At 43.4% G+C, this 23036-nt stretch overlaps 1 protein-coding gene across 1 annotated transcript in view; it reads left to right on the top strand.

Moving 5' to 3' along the window:
- The first annotated feature begins 218 nt into the window (after positions 1-218).
- Positions 219-23036, top strand: part of b4galnt4a (beta-1,4-N-acetyl-galactosaminyl transferase 4a) — a 126506-nt gene continuing 103688 nt past the window's right edge. The window contains exon 1 of the mRNA XM_085779652.1: positions 219-621. Within this exon, the coding sequence (XP_085635778.1) occupies positions 480-621 (142 nt within the window). The 5' untranslated portion in view covers positions 219-479. The remainder of the gene's footprint in view (positions 622-23036) is intronic.

Genomic DNA, 23036 nt, shown 5'->3' with positions numbered 1-23036 from the left:
CCGGCTTGCATTCATAAGCAATGACTGCCACAGAGGTGTTTGGACCCACATCTGAGGATACGACGAGTTTGGCGCCGCCGTCGCCCCGTGGATCTGCGGGAATGAGACGCGCTTCCAGGCTGTAGTTGACACACACACACACACACACACACACACACACACACACACACACACACACACACACACACACACACACACACACGCACTCACACAGACAGACACGCACACGCTGTTTACGCGCAGGCTTGCCTGGCTGGGATGCCGTCGCTGTGACCAGGGGGTTGAGTGGGGGGACAGGAGAGGAGAGGTAGCCCGTCAGTTGTGGTAGTAGAGCCGAGATAAACCAGAAACAAAACACACCACCATCCCTTACAAAAAAACAACAACAAACAAATCAAAAAACAACAAAAACGACCGCCTTCTGGACCCGTTTTGACTTATCTACACCGGGCGGCTTACCGGAGGATGTTTGAGCCAGGATGCTGCGCTTCCCCGTGAAGAAGATCCGGAAGCAGTTCAAGCTCCTGCTGCTGCTGGTACTGCTCACCTCCGCCGTGTGGTTCACCTACCTGCACATCAACCAGGGCAAGACCATCAAACTCCACTTCAACTACGGAAAAGGTAGAGAATCCTTGTCTGTCAGTCTGTCAACTTGTCTACTAACACTCCCCAGACATTTAAAAGGACCTTTAACAGCCCCTTTATGAATACTGTAGAGTTACCTGAGGAGATAATACCATAAACCAGTGTAACGTCACTATAAAGTCACCACTGAGTACACTGAGCTCCTGCAGGAATATTATAGGAATATTAAAGTGACATCACAGGAGATAATAATGCCATAAAGCATGATAAGGCCGCTATAAACTCACCACAGTAGACATAACAGATACAAATCCCATAGGAAAAATCATAGGTGTGTTGGACATAATAACTACTGATGAGGTTGGTGTAAACACTTCAGATGCATAAAGGTTTAATGTAGATATTTTTTGTGGCATAAATTTAATAGGAAATGTGTCTGCAACAGCTACCCTGCTGTCATTCAACTACTGATCATCCTCCAGCGAGTAGTGTGACAAGCAGGGAAGGATATGCCACATGAAGAAGTAACACAGAGAGGCAGCGTGTCTCATAAATTAACAATCGTTTCCTTCTCCAGGCTGAGCAAAGAGCTCCGCGCGGTCTCAGGGCCAGGTCGAAAAGCCAGGCCGCCGCCTTAGACATTAATAATCAAAGGGCTGTTCATGAAGGTGGCTTCAGAGGTCACAGGCGTGCCAATCACACTTGGAAAAAAAAAGAAAATGAAGGGGCAGGCAGGGAGTGTGAGGAGGAGGTGGGGCAGGGGCAGATCTCCACCTGCTGCTGTGATGCTTCTTATTACCAAGGTTTGATTGCGTACAGTAGTACAAGTGGTGGACTGTAACGGAGGACGATGCTGAGAACTTTACAGGAAAAACAACAAAACAAACAAACAAAAAATAAATGAATAAAAAAAGGTGTTGAATGATGCAACATGCTGTCACCTACTATAGCTCCAACATGGGCTGATGGTGTACGCTGTCTCTTGCAGCTGTTCATGTAAAGTGATACCCAGTGATTATGATGTCCTTGAAGAGTATACGCTTCGTACACACACACACACACACACACACACACACACACACACACACACATGCACACACGGTGCACTGACACACAGGGATCATTTCATTGTCTCTGATCTTAGCCGTGGGGGTTTTCCCAGCAACAGACTAGATTTAGTTTTCTGATGATGAGAGACTTGAGCTACATGGAAGAGATGAAGGCTGTCACTCTGGCTTGTTGCACTCGCTAACTGCAGCTGAGTGAGTTGGGAGTTTGTGTCAGGATTTAGGGGTGAAAAGAAGTAAACCTCCCGGTGTACCAGCACATTTGAACTGTTGGATTAGTTAACTTGAAATGGACATAGAAGCTGGATATTTTGCAGGGCTATTGTGTTACATTGCGCTCCATTGCTCTGCGCTCACACTGAAGTTGATGTAATGAAACAAGTCACTCCTGTGGAAGCAGATTGACCGAATAATCATCGCTCTGTGCATTCTTAAGCCTTTCAGATTTTTTTTTCTCCTTCTGCTGGTTGCAGAGTCGCTGCTCATTTGGTGTTAACTTGCCCCAGACAGAGCATGATGTTTCCATTCATTCTTCACAGAGCGCGACACACGCTGACCCCCCCCCCCCCCTTTTGATAAACCTGCATTCTTCGTTTTAAGGATTCAGCTTGTAGTCTGCCTTTGTGACTCGTCTGCTGCAGCCGTCTGGCGAGGAAGGAAGGAAGCTGTTATGCTGCACTGTGCTGGTCTGTGTGTCTAATTGACTGTCTTCCATTTAGCAGGCATCTGAGCAGGTCAACTCACTTAACCTCTTATGAATAACATGTCCCCTCTCGCACCAAGCGTTTCTAAGTGAGATGTAGCCATTACTGAATATGGGGCTCTATGAAGTGTGTAAATATTCATATCAGGCTGGTAGTACTCTCTCCACACAGGAATCCTCATTGATTCTTAACGCTGAGGTGGAGCAGGTAGAAATAATGTAATTTCATTTTTGGCCTGAGTCCTCCCTTATTTGAATAGAAAATGACAATTTGTTAAATTTCCATTCGGTCTGTCCCCATTTTGGAGGAAATTAAATTTATCTCAGCCAAATTCTCTCCTTCAGCAAGTGCGCATATCAGACTAGATTGCTACTAGTGCTTCATTCACTAGAGAAAGTCTTATTGGCATGTGACCAATAGAAATATCTCAGCTTTTAGTGCCTCCACTGAGGCTGCGTCTACATAATGATGAATAATGATTTGAGAGGCGTGTTTATAGGAGATGATTTTATCTTTTATTTTTCAGATGTGGTTTCGTTCATTCACCCTCAGTGTGTTGGCTGTGTCCTGTGTTGGCTGACTGGGTCAACGTAATGAGGCAACACGCGCCTTCTTAATGACACCCCATGTAGTCCTTCATGGTGAACCAGCACAGTTTTGTATTTGCTTAGTGTTTCTCATTCAAGCATGGCATTCAATGCTGAACACGTTAACTACCTCAGAAGACTTTTGATACCTTTTCATATCTATCTTCTGGCAAGACATAAAAATCTGGGAATCTGGTCACAGACTCACTGGTAAATAAAAGCCACGCTGTGCAGTGTCTGACGCGAATCTGGTGCCGCTCCGAAAGAAAAGCCTTCTCGGCGGGTGTTAATTGCCTTGACCCAGCTTCAAATAGTTGTGTTTGTGTTTTTTACCTGACTAGTAATGCCTTCATCTTGTGTTAAAAGCGTTTATGCTGCATCTAAATGAGCCGTGACATCGCTAACCCATCCTGCTGAAAGCCTCATCATTTCTCAGAAGCCTTATGTGGTCATTAATATCACACTTTGGTTGCTATGTAAAGAAATCAATCACGCAGAAGTGTCACCTGGGCATTTTGATTCACAGCCATCATCAGTCAGAGCACTAAGACAGCCAGAGTTGTATTGAAATGGGCCAAAATTTTCTGCCTTTAAATCATTCGGTACAGGATGGGGCTGCGTTGATAGACGTTCACTCCCCTTTTTCTGATTTTGTAGAAAGTGGAGAAGGAGAGTAGGAGATGAGTGGAAAGGAGATCTAAATCTCAGAAAGATGATGACACCTGAACAGTAGTTTGAGAAGTGAGGAACTTGACAATTTGTGCTGATTTTTTAACAAAACTCTGAAAGTTGAGAATCCGTCCTTTCCTGTATGGCATCTGTGCAGGAAGAGGAACCTGTAGCTCAGGAGGGTTTTCCTCACCAGGCATTCAAACCTGTCATTTACTATCCTGCATGCCTCTTGTTTATGAATAGGCCAGTCAGAGAAATATAATTACAGTACAATGGGCAAGAGCAACGGGACATTTGATGATTGTATGGCTGTTTCTTGGGGCATTCATTATGCCGTCTTAAAAGCAAAGGTAGCTGTTGAAACTATGATGATGGAGAAAACCAAAAAGGTATAATTAAATAGTTTTCAGCTTGCGCTCTGGCCAGACCGGCCTTATTTAATCAGAATTTCAATGAGGAAGTGTGTTGGCAGGCAGCGCTGCGGTGCATATTAGATGAGTGCCACATTTATGCGGCCACCCAGTTGTACAACAGCCCCCCTGTTTTCCAGCATCAACAGGTCCACTGAGCAGGAGGAGGCGGAGGGGGAAGAGGAGGAGGCAGGCTGCTGCATACAGGCCTCCATTGATGAACTATGATTTCACATGTAGAGCTGCACACATAAACGCAAACACACAACCACCCACACACACAAACACAAATATGTTACCTGTGTGTATTTGCAAAACGCGTTCACTTCACATCGCCGCCGCTCTGAAGGGATAAGGAGGAAGTCAGAGAGAGGAAGTCTCAGGGGCCGTGGCAGATTGGCTGCTTGGTTGCCCATGGAGACAGCATATGGGAGAGAGGAGTGTGTGCTGTTGGGATGATGGGATGTTTTCAGAGTTTATTTTATGGAGAGCGATGCTTTCACGGCTTTTTAAGGAAGCTTGATTGTGTTAAATATCCAGGGAAAGACTTCAAAATAAAACACACACAACTTGAGTCGTATTGTCGAGAGAAAGGTAGAACTGACAGTGACCTGTGCACGCACACACACACACACACACACACACACACACACCGACAAACACTTGGATATAGTTACACTCCAGTATCCAGTTGGATTTGGCTTGTTGCTGTATCTCAGCAGCAACACCCTCAGGCAGGCTCGCTGTCATGGTAACCATGCCCTCCGATGTCACTTCCCCTAATTTTAGCTCTTGTGGTTCTCACGGTCGGTCAGCTTTACCTCGGCCAGAACCACTCTGGCGGCAGAATTGTAACAGACACCAAGCTTAGTGTGTGTGTGTGTGTGTGTGTGTGTGTGTGTAAGCGCCTTTAACACACAGCATCTTTTCATGTTATCATTTATTCATGCAACAATTTACCTTCACAGATTTGTGAATAATGCAGCTGCTCGGTGCCCACGTGCACTTTGATGAATTTGTTAATGGACGTGGGCGGGACCGAACAGAAAGACATAAACAACCTACATGCTTAATTAAAACCAAGCTAGTTCAGTCATGTTGTATATCTTAGGTGTGTGTTTGCTTTTTCTTTACACAGCTAAATCTACCTGCCTTTATAGAAACACATGGCCCAGAGTGGCTGCAGTCTGAAAGTCTGCATCAACAAAGTGGTTTGGGGATGTTAGACTGAGGACGCATGTGAACTCAGGTGGGTGGTGGTGCTTTTAGAGATTGCTTCCATTTATGGATGAGGGGTCTTTGTATCACTTTGGATGAGCTCCTTTAATCAGATGGAGATAGAAGTCTGTAAAAGGGGTGAACTTTGAAATCATAGCATTAGAGTGGTGATTTATCTTATTCATGCTCACACTGCTTGGTTGGTTTAATGGTTATATCATTGATCAGTATGTAGTTCCATACTCAAGATGGTAGTGATTGCTGCAGCAGCCTGGATCCTTTATAAACTCTGCGTCTGTCTTTGCAGTCTAGAAATGATTGAATATAACAATAATACCCATATAGAGAAAATGTGTGAAACAGTCATTTCTTTGACATCACATTTCATTTATAGGGCGGCGTCGTAAAAGCATACACATGTGGCAGTCATTCCATTGTTCGGAGGCGTCTGGGGAGCAGGGATGGGGACTGTCACAGGCTCAGTCATGAATCTGTCACACATCTTATCTGACCAAGCCAGTAAATCTCTCTCCCTGGGTAATTCCACAGCGAGGATGAACGATGTTCCCGCAACAACTCACACCACATCCTCAATGTGCCTATAAGATGCTGTAGGACCTGCTGGGCGGAGGTGGATTAAGAGGGGGTGTAATATAATACCTTGCACTCTTCTTATGTGCATTTGTTCACATTTCATTGTATGTGTAATGCTCAGCAACACCCTTATCCCCTTGGTGGTAATTTAGCATTTTCTGTTTACAATAGCCTTAAAATATTTAACACTCAGGATGTGTTAGATTCACTTGCCCACAGCGCCTTTCACTACTCTTTAAATGTGGCTGAGATTAACAGATGTTGGTATAGGATCGAGGGACGAGCGGAGCCTTGGTTGGGAGTTGAGCAGAAACGGTGGAAAAACACAAGTCCAGAGGGTGTGTTAACCTCGGGGTTAATGAAATTTGTGTTGGCCTGCCTAACAAGCCACCATCAAGGTACCAGCTCTGCCCCATGCAGATGAGAGTTCTGGCCCCGTGCCACGGCTTTGCCGCAGGAGATTTGTCTGCCTGTGTGTGTGTGTGTGTGTGTGTGTGTGTGTGTGTGTGAGAGAGAGAGTGAGTGAGTGAAACAAAGAGATTTAGTGTAAAAGATCTGGAAATGCGTATGTGCAATGTAGTTTGTTTTCCGCAAGTGTGTTATTGCATGTGTCTGTGAGCGTGCACCGCCCCCGATCTCGCTGCCGTCTGCACTTTAGCCCCAGTGTTTAGCCGAGCAGAAGAGGAAGCAGCTGAATGATGGTACTGTCTGCCCGCTGGCACGCTCGCTGCAAACGGGGGAGCGAGCATTTGGGAAGGAGGGACGGAGCAGAAGAAGGACACCCTTCTCGCGCAACAGGTGGGACGTGCAGCAGGATGCACCAGGAGAGGATGTGGCTGTGACTCATAATAAACCAAGCTACCCCTCTCCTCCTCCTCCTCCTCTTCCAGTAATCCATTTGAATATGGAATTGTGGCTCCCACCTGGATGTGTGTGTACGCGACATGTGAACTTCACTGTAGAAAAGCCAATTGGGCGTAGCCGGCTTATTCAGCAGGGATGTCTCATAATGCAGCAGTGGCTTTGTTAAACAATGCCATCAAGAATTAATTAAGACCAGTTTCCTCAGTAGAGGCTCATAAGAATCCAGACAGTTTGGACACTTTACTAGGACACACTGCTGGGAGACACAGAGGAGGGGAGTGTGAATCATGAGAGCAGAGGGCGAGTTGGTGGTAAGTTTTAAGGAATGAGAAACACTCAGAGAAGAGGGAGAGCCGGAGAGACAGATGTCAGGTGGGAGTATCGACTGTAGGCCATCATGATCCTTGTCATGATGGGATTTGTCAGTTTCCCCCCCTGTGCTCTAGCTCGGTTCCGCTTTTTACTCCCCACCTCTGCGGAAGGATTTTCTTTCATAGGGGTTTCTACGCGGGCTGGGGCCGGGCTGTATCAGCTCTGGTGTTGCCTTTCTGTAAGTGATCCAGACCTTGCAGGATTTCAATCAATCCTCAAAGAGTGTGTGTCTGTGCGCTCCCTGCTGCTCAGAATGAGCTTTCTGTAGTGGTGGTTAATGGAAAAGGTCACCTCTCCTCGAGGCTGTGCTGGCTCGCAACAAAGGCAGAGAAAGGATCAGAGGCGAGAGGGACAGACGAACCTCAGAGACAGAGGAGGCAGAATTATTGGAGACAGGGATGATGCTTGCATTGTAATCAGCTTTGTGGCTCTTTTTTTCTGCTGCTTTGTTGCAAAGTCATAAAAATGGATATGCCTGTATAAATCCAGTAAATTGACCGCAACTCGCCCGTCCCCGTGTGCATCTCTCTCTGTGGTTTTCTTTTGTACTCCATTTTTCACCTGTGTTCTTTTGAAATCACTACCACGAGCATCCGCACTGTTCATCACTCTCTTATGAATATTTACATGTTTGTGGAATCCGTTGTGGAGGTGGGAGAAGAATTAATCTCCATTTATATAAAAAGAAATCGTCTTGGCTGAAGTTTAGCAGAGAGAGGAAGAGTTTGAGGTTTGCTTAACTTTGACATTTAATGACTTTCACTAACACCTCTACCTGCCATTTAGATAAAAACCAAATCCTGTGCTTTGTATCTGGGTATATATATCTGAAAGGATAAAAACACTCTGAACGTGATGGTAGGGGTGATAAGGCTCCCCACCGCTGCACAGCAGGTGTGATGGGGCTTCCCTGCTGACAGCACCCAATGTGAAACTTTTTGTTAGTTGAGCTCAGTGGTGTATGTTCCCTCCTTGGCTTCTTTTCTTTTATAATTGCAGCATATTTTTGTTAAACCCCATCTTATATTCCATCTAGTTCTGTCTCCCCTGCCACCCAAGTTTTCTTTTCACCTCTGTCTGTCTCTGTCAAGTTTTTTTTTTTTCCTGCATGAAGCGTAGGAGTATCGGAGGAGGCAGGGGAAGAAAGCAAGGACAAGGGCTGCACTTTGTCTTTCTTTTGTTTTGCGTCTCAAAGGCCTGCTTTCCAGCTTGATTACCATTTGAGCTGCTTTGTGAAGGAGCGAGGCATCGCTCTCTGAGGGCTGTCAAACACTGTCCTGTTTTTTTCCCCCTTTTGTGGCCAGTCATGAGGAAAGATACTGAAGAGCTGTGTTTGTGTTTGTATAACTGTGCGTGCTTGCTTTTTACCCCTGCCAGTGTGCGCTGAATTTTAACATTATATTCATTAATTTAACTTCTTCATCACTGTGATTAAATACTCTGCTTTAGTATTCATTGTACCAAACTCCAATTCTTGTTTATCCCTCTTGAGTCTCCCTCACGCTCGTACAATTGAAAGAAAATCATGGCTGTTGATGTTTTCATCAGTAAAAGTGTTTTTAGTTGTTGTTGTTTTTCATTTCACTGGCAACATTTTACTTTTAATAGCTCAGTTTTTAGTTGTGACAACTGCTGTGGGGAACAGTTGCAGGCAAAAAGAGAGGCTATGAAGCTGGCTGTCAAGAAAGTTCAGACTGTTTTCAAATAAACAAAAGAGTGGGTGGCCCTTAGAATTAAGCAAAGATGCATTTAAGCTACTAAACCAGCTGCATATTTTTGGAATATTATCAGCACTGGAGCTCTAACTCTCTTGTTGTCCTTGGGTGAAATTTGGCCTTGTTTCAAATGATTTTTAAATCATTAATATGGTTCTCTCACTGTCTGACAATAACACAACACCACACTTTTTGAAAGATGTAATTAATGATCACTATTTCCATTTAACTGTGGGCATTTTATTCAAATTTATAGCATCTCTAGTCTTCTGAGGTCAAATTTAATTTCACACAACTGAAATGGTTTCCTGACTAAACGTTGACACAAACCTGTCTGTGGTAGTTCATCAACATATTTTCCTCTGACCCTAACCCTTTAAACTCAAGGCAGTTAAAAGCTTTGAGAAGGACCCTTTAGATTTTCTCTACCTTGGCACCATGGAAAGGCCACTTCTCTCACCTTCAGCCTCAGTCTCTACCAATTACACAGCTGGGTTTCTGCCAGTTCCTCAAGACACCAATGAGAAAACCCCTCTTAAATCCCGGTCTTTATTGACTTTGTCTCAAGTACAGTATATCAGGCAATATTCTCAATGTACCACTGCTGCAGCCAAGGGCACCGCAGTCCTGAGATCTAGCTTGGTCGGGTATCAAACCTGAATCACCTCCACTCTCGTAAAGCTTGAGGTTCATCTTTAGATAACCATCAGTTTAAACTTTTCACCCTCACTTACCTCATTGATATAGACTCATTTTCTATCCCACTCTTGCTCCTGTTGTCAGTTGTACTGTTCACACATTGCTGATGAAAAGGCAGCCACAACACCCACCTCAGCCATTAAAAGCAACAAGTTGTGGCAAAAGGACAAACTAAACTCAGAGGCTATGAAATGACATGTTGTAAAAGATCAACAACAGCAGTGTAACAATGGCACCAGAGGCCAATTATCTGAAAAAGAGTTGTGTGTTGTATCAAAGGACAGCAGGGTAAGAAACTCAATGTGTGAATCATGGGCTCTCTGAGCGTCGAAGGCCATTGCTTCGTGGCTTCGTTTACATGATGGCAAAGAGAGGGCATTCTAAAACGTTTGGTCTGACAGAGCAGCCATTGTAGTGTTTAGTGTTACCGCACTTTCCTTCCACCCTCTCCTCAACCCTCTTACGGCATCTCCCATTTCTCTCTGGCTAGGTTGCTCATTTTTTTCTTTCTGTCTTCCTTATCAGCCTCCTCTTCCACTCTCTCTCTCTCCCTCCATAAAATGACACATCCATTCCCACCCTCTATTTTTTTTTCAACATTTGTTTTTACATCTGCAAATGAGATGTGGTACAAATACAAGCTTTTCATCTGGCTGCATTGGACATGGAGATTCACCTTCCTCAGCAAAGCAAAACGATTCAACTCTATTATCTCTCTGTCAAACATGCTGCTGCTACCCACCCTGTCTGTGGAAATGAGGTGTTTTTTTTATTTTGGTTTTTTTTACATTGCTGGGGAGGATAGTAGAACTGGCGATGAGCCGATAGATATAATACATCGGTCTAGCACTTTTTCTGACCATCTGATTGTGCTCCAAAGGACAGGAAATGGAGAGAAAACAGCCACGGCCTTGTATTTATTGAGTGCTGGAGGAGAGAGCAAGGTTCCCGATGTACTGCATTTCGAGTGGCTTTGATACAGTAGGTTGCACATATGTGTTAACATGAATGTAAACACATCTATATTACTGTGTACAGTATGCGTGGAAAGAAAACCCAACATTAAAACCACATTATGCCCAGTTGCACGTGTTTTTGTCTGTGGGATGTTTGTTGGCACACTACTCACACTGACCTGAAGTTCACGTTGTGTTGTGTTGTGCATAAAAAATCATGCGTTCAGCTCTGCATAACAAAAGCTTTGCTCCCTGACTCTTCTCTTCAAAAAAATAAAAAATGCACATAACAAAATTTAGTTCAGGATGCACATTATGTTACATGCACATTAAAAGTACACAAAGGTCAACACGATAAAAAAAAAAAAAAAAGACAAAGCACATTATAGGGCATAAAAATTAATATTTGGCGTATAGACATTAAAGCACTGACATTGTAAAGGAGAGGATAGATGCGTATTGCTACTTTTTGTATGAAGTCATGCTGGTATGTGGCTTATGCAGCTATACGCATATTATTAAAGTTTTATCATAGACATATTTCGTGGACACATGAATGAAGAGAATATTAACAAAGGTCCCAAGTGTGAGAAACATGTCACATCCAAAAAGGAACAGTTTTCATTTTAACAGTAGCACTCGTCGACCAGTTAAGAGCCCGAAAAATGTCAACAGTGACGCGAGACATATTTCCATAAATCCAGCATGCTGTTCTTGGTGACCTGCTCATCTGTTTTATTCCCTCGTGGGTTTTTCCCTTTTCTAATATCTTTGTGCGCTTGGCAGCAAAGCATGACTAACTGCTTTTGTCTCCCTCAGACCACTGTGTGGACTGCAGCATTCCTCATCCTCCCATGCCGCTGCTCTTTTGAAATAAACCTCTTTGCAGCTCCGTGGGTCCCGTCTGCTGCGATTCCAAAACCTCTCCGCTGTTTCCAATTAGATAGTATCAGGCATAATCAGTGGGACGACAAAGTGCGCCCATGTAACTCACTTATTTTTCACCAGTTAAAGTGCCAAATTAATTAGCCATTACATCAACTGTTAATTCTGCCTGCCAAGTTAATATGCATTGTTGGAGCAGCTTGTCACAAATGCACAAACGTCCTTATTAGAATTCTGTGAAAGATCTGCTGAGTGTATGATGAGGGTACAGACGCAGTCAATATCAGTGACGGGAAGCATTCAAAGTGTCATTTTAAAACCAGACATAGAGATTCTCAGTGTTTAAAAAATGCAGTTTAACAGCAGCTCCTTAGACCTTGATGAGTTTGTGTGTATGTGTGTCTTTGTGTCTGGGTTCAAACATTTTTTCTGCCTTAAAATGTAAACAGTTGAAATTAGTGACAGAGTTAGAGATTAGTGTTGGCCACTGTGTAAATGGGGTTGGCGCAGTGTATGACTGAATAATATGAAGGAAAAATATTGACATTATTTTGGCAGATGATGGTAATTTTGTTTTGTTTTAATTATTTATTCATTTATTTTTTGATTATGATGATGTCACTTTTTTCTTATTCGTATCAACTAAGCATATTCCTTGACACAGGCCTGGGCATCTTTGTAGCATGGGGCTAATTCTATATCTATGTTTAATTAAAAAATGCGGCTCCTTTGATTTCAGTATTGCACTTGGCAATATTGTGATTCTGATTATATTTTGATTAATTGTCCAGCACGAGTGCAGTGTGATAACAGAGTAGGCCTCGTCTTCTCCTCCCTATCTCACATGCCTCTTCAAGCTAATCTGCTTTCAGCCCACACATTTGTTAGATGAAACACACAAGCACACGCACACACACACATACACAGATTAGTTTGTTTTTCTCTGAGTGCCCTTAACGTAGGTTTGTGCTCTGAAAAAACAAAAAAACAAAATCTACCAGTCGCCACAAAGCCCTTGCTGTTAAGCCTGAGTTCTGGCCTTTCTAACAATGTCATCACAGACTGAAGTGGATCCTGTTCATTACACCCACTGGATTGAAACATGCTCATTCAGTGTGCAGGTGAAGGCTTCACTCAGATGGATTAAAGTAATAGAGTTTCACCAGAGCTGTGTCTGCTAGAACCAATGGCACAGCACCAACTGTCAATGTCACCATCCTCTGAGAAAGCTTCAAACTGAAAAGCTCTCAGACAGTCGTGATGTTTGCAGATTCTGAACTTGTTACTGTCTCATAAGAAGTGTATGTGTGATCATTACAATAATAACAATAGGTTATTTTTCCAAAGCATCTATATAAGTGCATATACTGTGCATATAGCTGTATGCACTATGTTTGTACTGTTTTTATCGGATATATGCATGCTTCTTTTGGCTATTGTAGTCTCCAAACTCCAAACGTCATTTTCCTGGCTGGCCCTTATTGTTGTCGACTGTGATGCCCTTTACAAGTGGGGTTTTATTTATTCGTATTCTTTTATATATTTGTGTATTTTTTCTTTCCTTTTCTGTAATTGTCTTCTGGGGTGGTAGATCCCTCTGTATTTAGGTTACTTGTTTGATAAAATTGAAAACAATGACAAAGCAATACTGATTGAATCATAGTGTTAGGAATTTATAGGAAAGAAATATGAGAAAATACAGTACCACGACCAGAGTACCATTTTATCAGCCAGCTCATTTTTTTCACATTCATCTTTTCACCTAAATCTGGATTTTTGTACTCCATATCTTTTCTTTTTTTCTTCCTCTTCATTTTCATTATCACAAAATATATAATAATTGAACAATAGAGTTCACTGACTGAAGTCATCTCTTTGTGCAGTCACACATGAGCATTTTTTGTCCTTGCAGAAGTGTAGTGGCTTGGCTGCTGCCAAAACTCCCTCAGTATGTGCTCTGTCCTTACTGCAGGACTAGAATACTTAATTACTCCTCAACACCAACACAGTCCACACCAGTTGAGGTCGTTTGTGTGACAGTACTATGCAGTGAAAGTGATGATTGCCGGAGTCTAGCTCTTTTGAAAAGACACACTAAAGGTTGTTTTTGTCTTTAGAGTTCAGTGAGCTGAACAGTGACATTTGTTGTGCCTCTCTCTGTTTGCCACAGTGTGTGTGTTTTCCACTCTCACCACTCACTGTTTATGGTTGGAGTGTGGTTTGGCATTTCTGCAGGTGGTGTCCTTCCATCATTACAGCATGCCAAGACAGGCAGCTCTTCTCTCTCTCTCTCTGTCCTCAACACCCCCATCGCCACCTACTCTCACTGTCTGTTGCTACTGTGAGAATAATGCCTGTGTGTGATGTGTCCGTAGAATGTAGCACCTGTGCTCTGTTGCAAGCTTTGGCTGCTGCCCCCCCCCCCTCTGGGTTGGATATTATCCCCGCTGGCACCCACACACAACACAACAACACACACACACATGCACATGCACTCCCGTTCCATCCGTTCCTCTCATTCGAGCTCATTCATATGCTACAAGGGATTCCTATTTTGCTGCCTGGATTCTATTCCTTCCAGGGTTGCGGGAGTCCGCACCTGTGGGGGTACATGCACACACTTGCGCACACACACACACACACACACATTTGAGGGGCTGGATTTGTTTGTGTGCTCTCATATTTAAGCTGTTGTGAGTCTGACTCTGGAAGCATTCAGATTTTGCCCCCTGAGCTCCAGCTGCGAGGAAAATAGGTAGAGGCGCTGTGAAGGAGACATGACAAATAGGGGAAGGAGAATATCGAGCTCCAGGTGCAGCAAGAGATTCATTTTGAAACGGGTTTAACATTTTTAGCATTTAAAGAACCTAGGGACCTGTTAAGCATCATCACTCCGAGGCTTTATTGCCTCTCTGACAAAGAATGTGATAGTTCCTGTCATTAAAAAAACATGCACAGATTGTGTGAACGTCAGCTCAGAAAACCCGCTGAACACATAGGAAAAGATATGTTGGATACACTTTGCAGAAATCAAGCAGGGTGCCTCACAGATGAACTCTGTGCACGTTTCTATAGGTGCAGTGTGTTGTGTATGTGTATGTGCACGTGCAGGTGTTTGTATGCGCTCAAGCTGTTATATAAATGACAGGGAAACTACCTGCAACCTATATCAGTTTTCTGCTGCTACACTTTCCTGTCAGTAGGTTGACTCACACAGCTACATGTGAGTCAGCTGAGTTTGACACCACATCCCTATGGACAAGACACACACACACACGGCAAGGCTTACTCTCACACACATCCACACATTGCAGCAGCAGCCAGCTCAGAAGATGAATGAAGTAGACATTAGTTATAAAGTCAAGCTAAAAATGTCTATCATTGCTCTCATCACATAAATGCTACGTGGCCGTTTTTACTTGACTGAGCATCTCCGGGAGTCTGGGATCGCAACCTCGTCCCGTTAGCTGAGACAAGCCTGCAGCCCTCAGCAACTTTAGCGCTTTATTCAGGTCAGAGAAGAACAACAAGCTCTCCCCAATGGGATTTAAATGTCCCACCCATGATCCAAAATGTTAAACAAGAGGCTGTGCCAAAGCCAAAAATAAATCACTTACAGTTTCCCAAAGGAAGTGTTGGAGAATCTACATTTCTTTTCAGAGCGTTAAAGTTTCATAACTGAAGGTTTTTGTAATCAAAACTAATCAGTATCAGTATTTGTTCATGTTTTACAAAGGGTTTAACCTGAGCTATACAACAATGGCTGCAATCATATCGCACCCAAACAGGGTTAGTGTAAAAATACAACACAGCTGTTGGATTTTTCTTTGTAATGCTCTGGTGCTGTATCAGCTGGTAGCACATGTTCAGCTATTGGAAACTGTGCAAAATGCAAACTGTGCATTATAGTCAGGCGCTGGAATTTTGCATGTGAAATTCCAAAGTACATTGAATATATAACATGCATAGGTAGGTAAATAGACAGCTGTGCTAACAGACTGATACATATGAGGACTTAGATATTTTTTTTTAGGCAACTAGCGAACCTTCGCCTTTGTTTTGTTTTCGAGGTATACAAGAGAACGGCAGATTCCCCCCTGCTGCTCTCTGTTTGAAAAAATATGTCTCGCAGCCCCGGAGCTATGAGGTCAAAGTAGAATATAAAGTAAGGAGTCAATCTTTGGGGTGAAACGTTCACTTACTAACTTGTAAACTTGCAAACTCCTCTTGTTAAAGGAAACATGTCGGTCTGGGAGGTCCGTGGCGCTCCGGGGGTCATTCTGTGTAGTAGTGATTGCTTTAATGTATGTCACCCCAAGATCAACCAGGGAAGAGAACTCGGTCCTGCCCTCTATAGCAATAGTTCAGAGAGTTGGCAGACAGTGGTAGCCGCCATCAGCACCAGGAGAGAGAGAGAGGAAGAGGCAGTAGAGCAGGTCTGAACTCGACTTGGAGTAAGTGCCACAAGGACTCTCTTCTCCACTCAAAGTATTTCATAGCTGATTAAAGCTTGGACCAGGACCCGCCTGTGACCAATTAACAACCAGAGCTAGAGCCTATTTAACCTGCCACTCTCGCTGAATCCTGAACAGCTCTGGGAAGCAGAAGCAGTCCCGGCCTGTCTTACACTGTTGCCCCACAGTTAACAACAAAGGCTTCGGAGTGACAGCGAGTGCTTGGCCTCTGTGTAATATTTCAGCTCTAGAGAATGTGAGGCGATAATCTGGATCCAAACCCAACTTGTCTGACTAACTGTCCCTCTCTCTGGAAAAATGTCACTTATCCTTTACTATCCAACCACAGGAATGCATTTTTTTCCCCTGCTCATTGCATTATGAACCACAAAGGCTACTTTCTGTGTGACGACATCTTCTCTTCAGTAATGGATTTCGTCTTGTTTTCTTTCATGCTGTATTTTGACGAGTCACCTAAGAGAAAGGAAAAGGAGAATGCATGTTAAGACAACAGTAGCAAGGTAAATCTGCAGTAGGCTTTTTTATGTTATTTTAAAGCGGATTCAGCATAAAAAAAATACAGGTTGATTTTCCTTTAAATATTGTACCATAAGTCCCACAAAATAGAAAATAGGTGCAGTTAAAATGTGTCATTTAACACGCATGTCTGTTGGTGAGCGTACCCAAAGTGTTTAAGCATGTGACAATTGGCTTTCAGCTACTTAACCCAACATGCGTCCTCCCCTATGCTTCCCCTTTTTATTTATTCTTTTATTTAAAATGTCTTTCCTTTGCTGCTCCATCTCTCCCAGCATTCCCTGTGGTGTTTTCTCTTTAAATGTCTCTGATTCACTAATTGAGAGTTAGGCTGATGAGAGGGCTTCAGGGGCCAGACAGACACATGTAGCATGCAGTGCTGTGCAGATGCTCCATGGACACACACACACACAGATGCAATCATGCGGTAACCAGCATTCCTCTCACGGCCATCTGGGAGTTAAGACGTCAAGATGTGTTTGTAGCCCACTCAAGAAATCACGTAATTAAGACTGCTGTATGTGCACGTGGGTTGTGTGTAGTTGTTGTTGTTGTTTCTGGGGTTATAAGAAATGTTTTTTAATGACCCTAATGTTTTGCATGCCTGTCTACAGACTTCCTTTGTCTGGTTACTCTGCACATCAAAGGCACAAACAACATCAGTTGCAAGTGGCAAAATAAAACCATTGTAATTCTCATTATGCCACACTACTTCTTTTATCCAAGCAGCTAACCCATGTAGCAGGCGCTGTTCTCATGCAAAGCAATGCAGCGGGTCGCGTCAGACTCACATTCTTGACAAATATCCACCAGCAAATTTCTCTTTGAAAGCATGTATTATATTCAATGGGTTTCTGAGACTACTGGACTATTTAATAGAAAAATGGAGGCAGAATGGCGACAGCGCAGCGTGAGAGAGACACCCCCACGCTTCTGGCAACATAAATATAAATATACCTGCTCTTCATTCACTTAATGGTTTTTCTAAGCTCTTCTAGGCAGTTGCTTGTGCAAAATCTCTCTTTCTTTATCGCCCTATAAAGCACAGACTTATTTTATTTCACCAGCATCAATTCAGCAGTTGTCCTATTTCATTTCTCCAAAATAATATATTCTCCCCTCCCCAATATTCTCTGGAGCATCTGACAGACAATATGGGGCTCAGTGAATTCCCGAACTCATAATCCAATTTCATAATTCACAATTCCCCTTTCCTACCCGCTTGCCAAGCCGAGAACAGCAGAAGCGCAGAGGGATATGTGCACTGACGTGTGGCCTGTCGGCGAGTGTGAGCAGACGGGGTTAGAGGTTTTGTGCAGCCCACTGCTTGGAGTGAAGAATAAAGTGCAGGTTTAAAAACAGTTATTTCCTCAGGTGACAATTGCAGGTCCCTTATCTGCACAGCTTTCAGATCAGACCTACTCCATGTCTTCAGAACCCTGGATGTAACAAGGTTTTTCAACCAGTGTCAATGGCAGAGCCAATCCTCTTAATTCTGGCTTCTGGCAGACTGAACAGCACAAGGGTTTTGTTTACACTGCCATATAATTATTTCTGTAAAGACAGCCTGGATCTCTCTGGATTCCTGTTCTGTTCTTGTTTGTTAGTGACTTCACCTCATAATTCCCTGCCTTATTTTTCTTTCTCATGTCCCTATCAGCTGTGTTATGTGTGTTCGTAAGCGCCACAGCTCTCGCAGCAACCACGTCCACGTCGTCCTCTCAAAAGCCGGGCGAGGCCTCGGCTCGTTCCTTGGCTGTGAACTCAAATGTCTTGGCATCCATTCATGGGTACACAAGCACGATATTGAATCACACAAAGAAAGAGAGCTCTGATTTCCTCGCTGGGTTTGCCCTCTGTGGCCCCCTCGTTGTCACCCCACCCCCCCTCCCATTGGGTGGCACAGAAACACATCATGGCCAGAGGAAGGGAACTCAGATGATGTAACCGTGGACCACAGTGCTGTCTTTTATTTCTTGTTCAAGATGTGACATTTTTAGCCTAAGTGTGATATGATGCCATAGTAATGTGAGGACACATTACCATGGGCAAATGTATAAATTAAAAGGTCATTTAAAAAAAAAAGCTGTAAAAACCTGTGAGCCGAACAGATCACCACCAGTAGATATTTGTCTCTGTGGAAAGTCCTGCGTGATAATCATGCCGCATTGTAGGCAAACATTGATCAGCCGATATTTCTACAATGAGAACCATCCCAGTATGCATTTATCAGCACGCTAGCTCATTGACTAGCACTCAGTGGGGGGTGGGGTGGGGTGCCCAGGCTGACAGTAGACCAGCTGATGTTTAATATGGAGCCCCACATAGGTTAATGATCCAGCTTGGAGAGATGCTATGACACGTGCGGCAGAAAAAGTCACTTAAAGGGATAGTAGCATTTTTTTAAAGTGGGGTTGTATGATCTACAAATAGCCCCTAAGTACTTTAATTGCAGTAGAAGACTCTCTGCACTCCTTCCGTTAGCAACGCCAGCCCATAACCTTGCCCAGAGATTTACAACATACATTGTTGTGAATGGACCCAAAGAAACTGCCTATTTTCATGGCCTAAAAGAGGTTTTACCTGAAAAAAAAAAAACACAGTTCCATTGTTGGCTATAATATAATTTTTTCCAGCCCCTCAAAGTGCAGGAAAAACGCAGTTTTTATTTGGAGCTAACCAACTGCTGATCGGCGGGCGCTAACCCTGGGCGGAGGGATACATGAGTTGGTTAGGTCCAAATAAAAACTGCGTTTTTCCTGCACTTTGAGGGGCTGGAAAAATTATATTATTGCGAACAATGCGGAACTGTGTATTTTTTTTCCACATAAAACCTCTTTTAGGCCGCGAAAATAGGCCATTTCTTTGGGTCCATTCACAACAATGTATGTTGTAAATCTCTGGGCAGGGCTATGGGCTGGCGTTGCTAACGGGAGGATTGCAGAGAGTCTTCTACTGCAATTAAAGTACTTAGGGGCTATTTGTAGATCATACAACCCCACTTTAAAAAAAATGCTACTATTTCTTTAATATTCAGCCTTATTGTTGAAAGCACTTCATCCCTGGGGTGGGTGGGGATATTGTGCCTTGCTCAGCGGCACTGCAGCAGGGCTATCCACATGTTGCTATTCTTCAATTTAGATAAGGCATTGACTCCCCCTGTATCCCAGATTTTACTCTACATGAACACATAAATAATTGTGGTAAGCCAGCTTTTTATGCATTTATTGCCTTGCTGTTTCCACTGCAGGACCACTCTCAAGAATTGAATCATAATCCGCTAATGCTGGGTAGATACAGGATGAGGTAAAGTCTGTGAAATGCCAGCAATGGAGCACCCTCAGCCTTTCATACGCACATGATGAGAAGGCTGCATCGTGCGATGGCGGTTTTGCCGGCTTGTCAAGTTGATTAGAAACCCCCATCATGAGAAGGAAGGAGCTAACTGTTCTTGTGTGACACTATACGTGCCAAGGTTTCTTTCATGCCATCAGGGAATCAATGGGGACTTGATTCTGCATGTGGCATTTTTTTTCTCTTCTCTGTTTTCTGCGGAGGCGGTGTGCAAATCGATGGCTTTGAACTCAGACGAACAGCAATTCAGATGGGAGCCAGACGTTTAATGAAATCCTGCCCACCAGAGACACACTCGGCCAATTCGCCTGATGCAGAAAAATGTGTGATCTTAAAGAAGTAGATCTCCCAGATAAAAAAAATTCAAACATACCCACCGATTACCCCCCAAGTGCATTCACTTAAAATATGCTGAGACGCTAAGATTCATAGTGACATTACAGTGTGTTGAACTGGTGCCCATTTAGCTTTGACCTACCGTTCTGAATAGGTGAGCAGTCTATGCCAAGCCAATTACTTAACCCTGACCCCGGGTGACAGGGAAGCAGAGAATCAAAGAGGCTCTGGACTTGGTGGCTGTCTGTAATCTTGAAAGAAAAACAGTGAAGCAGTGGTTTAACTCCTATGTGGGAACTGGAGACGCCCTTGACTTTGAGCTAGTGCTGCTGGGAGGTGCACACACAGACACAGGTACCACTGGTGGGACCAGAACGCACAACCACAACCACACACACACACAATGAAACATAGATAATATGATTAGTGGGGTGCTAGTGCTGGAGTCTAGACTGGAGGCCTCAGGGGTTTGAAACTGTCTCTCTTTCATTTTTCTTTCAACTCTTATCACATATACTGCCTTACAAACGTATTGTCATGAGGGCCGATAGAACCTCTTTGTTCTTTACAGAGCGGATAGAGAGGCCCCAGAGCCATCTATTCTTATTCACCTTTTGTACACCAAACTCTCTGAGGCCATGTCCAGCCTAATGTGGATACGCTTCAAGACAACTTATGGGTGCTGGGTGCTCTGTCCACACCACTATTTTTAGGTTATTTTTTCCACATTTAGCCAGTCACAACCTATAATTGCAGAGTACGTTTCATTGCTCACATGATCACAAGTATTCATGCTCATTTACATTAGATTTTTTTTCTCACTATTGAGAAACATTAGTAGCCTACTGTTCAGATCATCGCAAACTTGTTTGCATTGTGTATACATTTTCATTTGTTAAAATTGCTAAAGGGGATAACCTTTGCCTTGACAGCTGTTTACTTAACAGGGGTAGAAATGTTGTGAGTGTAGCATCACATTTGTCATTTGTATATTTCAGCCTAGCAGAAGCTGGTTCATCTTTTTTTGGCTGGGTTCAGGCAGAGAATTAAAGCTAGTGAGTCAGACCACGTCGGGTACGGGCTTCAACGGGTTGGGTTTTAATTTTCAAGCCCGTTGAGAACTCTTGTGTCTGTCAACAACCCTTCCTCTCCCTGCACACTCTGAAGTTTTAAACAGGATCCTGCTATTGCCATTAAGGAAGACCCCTCATTATGCTGACTTTGATTGTTTACACTGAACCAAAACAATAAATATTCAAAATTCACAAGTTTCCCAAAAAATTTTTTAGAAACAAAATAACTTACTACACATACACGCAACAAAGTATCGAAAACAAGTACTGTTGCACACCAGTACTGGTTCCCAGGAACCGGGTATCGGTACCCATCCCTAGTCATGTCACAGTTTAGCATCTAGTTTGCCATAAAATAGTCGAAGAGTAGCTGAGAGGTTGTGTTACTGTCTCTTGCATTCTGAGTGTAACAATAGCTGAAGCTCTTGGAAAGACTGAGTCAAGCTATCAACACTAACGTTTAGGCCAAGTAGCAGTAGCAAAACTTACAAGAAGCCCCTTCAATCAAAGCTGAAGCATTGCCATTCTCACAGTCAGGGATGAGTCTGAGAGTTTATTGAGGGATGGCTAAATGGTTTATTTGAATTGAATTGCAGGGAAAATAACCTGGTCTTTGAATGGGCACTAATGTGGAACCAAAACAATGAGCAAAAAGGTGCTGGAATTGAATGAATGAATGAATGAATATAGATCTGGGGGAACACCCTCTGCACACATGATTGATTGTTAGTGTAGAAATATTGATTATAGCAGCTTTTAGTTTACCATTAAAAGTAAGAGCTCCTTTTTAGTGTGTTTGTATAACATGGACCATTATGGTGGAGTAGGGGTGTGTTAATTACAACAGAGTAGCCTAATTGATTTTGTATCTCAACTTTGTGCTTTAACAAGCAAATAAACACCATGAAGATAATGAAATACGACTTCAGCCTGACCCCATAACCAGCGGTTCTCTGGTGCTGCACTTAAACCCACACAGATGCAACACACAACAGTGACCCTTGTTCACTTCCACATCACTTTATGGAGATTGCCCGTGCTTTTCATGACTGAACAATAGGTTTGAGTGGCATCGTGAGAGTTGGAGCAGGATTAGACCTAACCTCCGAGGGCTCTCTCCAAAGCCCCTTTTGTGTGTGTTTGTGAATAGAAACATGGTTCCCTGAGATTCTCTGTCTGCCTGCCAGCCAGCCGTGTCCTACATGCTGTCTGCATCTTTGCTTCAATTTTTTCCCCCCTTCCCTCCTAGACTGTGTATAGGTCTCTTGTTCTGGTTTAGTTTACGTTTCACATTTGCGGTATCTGTTTTTTGTGGTCGGGCGATTTACTTTGAGGCCTGCCTAATGTGCAAGGACAAAGAGCTGCCTCTGTCTGCTAAATGTGCCTAAATGCAACACCAACGCCAGTAGTAAGCTGAGCAGACAACTCCCTGTAGTCCTTGATATTACGCTGGAAATCAGTGTATCTGCCTCAGTCTCCCTCTGCATGTTTGAAGAAATGGACAAATGATTTGATCTATCGCTTCACAGCAGTTCCCACTTCTCCTTTCCTCTCTAATCAAGTGTTTCAACTGGCCGACAGGCAGCATCCGGCCAGTTGTTTGTCTTTTCAGCTGGCTGAGAAAACACAGAGGGAATCAACAAATCACTGCAATAATGGCTTCAATGTAATTGGCTGCCCCGGCCAGTAATCATGTGGTAGAGCTCTCTGATAATAATGGAACATCTTGTCTCCCTGATTGTTTGAGGCCATCTCGGTAAGATGTTAACTCCCCCACCCCCGCCCACTCTGTCCTTTTTTTACACTAAGGGACGTGTAAAATACATGGGAAAATCACAAATCACTTTGCATTTGCACTTGATTTTAGATTTGCGACATGCTATAGGTTATAATTGAATACACAGATAGACTGTGTGTGTGTGTGTGTTTGCAGGTTTGTGTGTGAGTAATTTTG

This window comes from Trachurus japonicus, chromosome 6 (genome assembly GCF_045865225.1).
Source record: "Trachurus japonicus isolate A0001 chromosome 6, Traja_1.0".
Lineage (NCBI taxonomy): Eukaryota > Metazoa > Chordata > Actinopteri > Carangiformes > Carangidae > Trachurus > Trachurus japonicus.
Note: the sequence above shows the minus strand (reverse complement) of the source record. Positions and strands in the feature narration are given on the sequence as shown.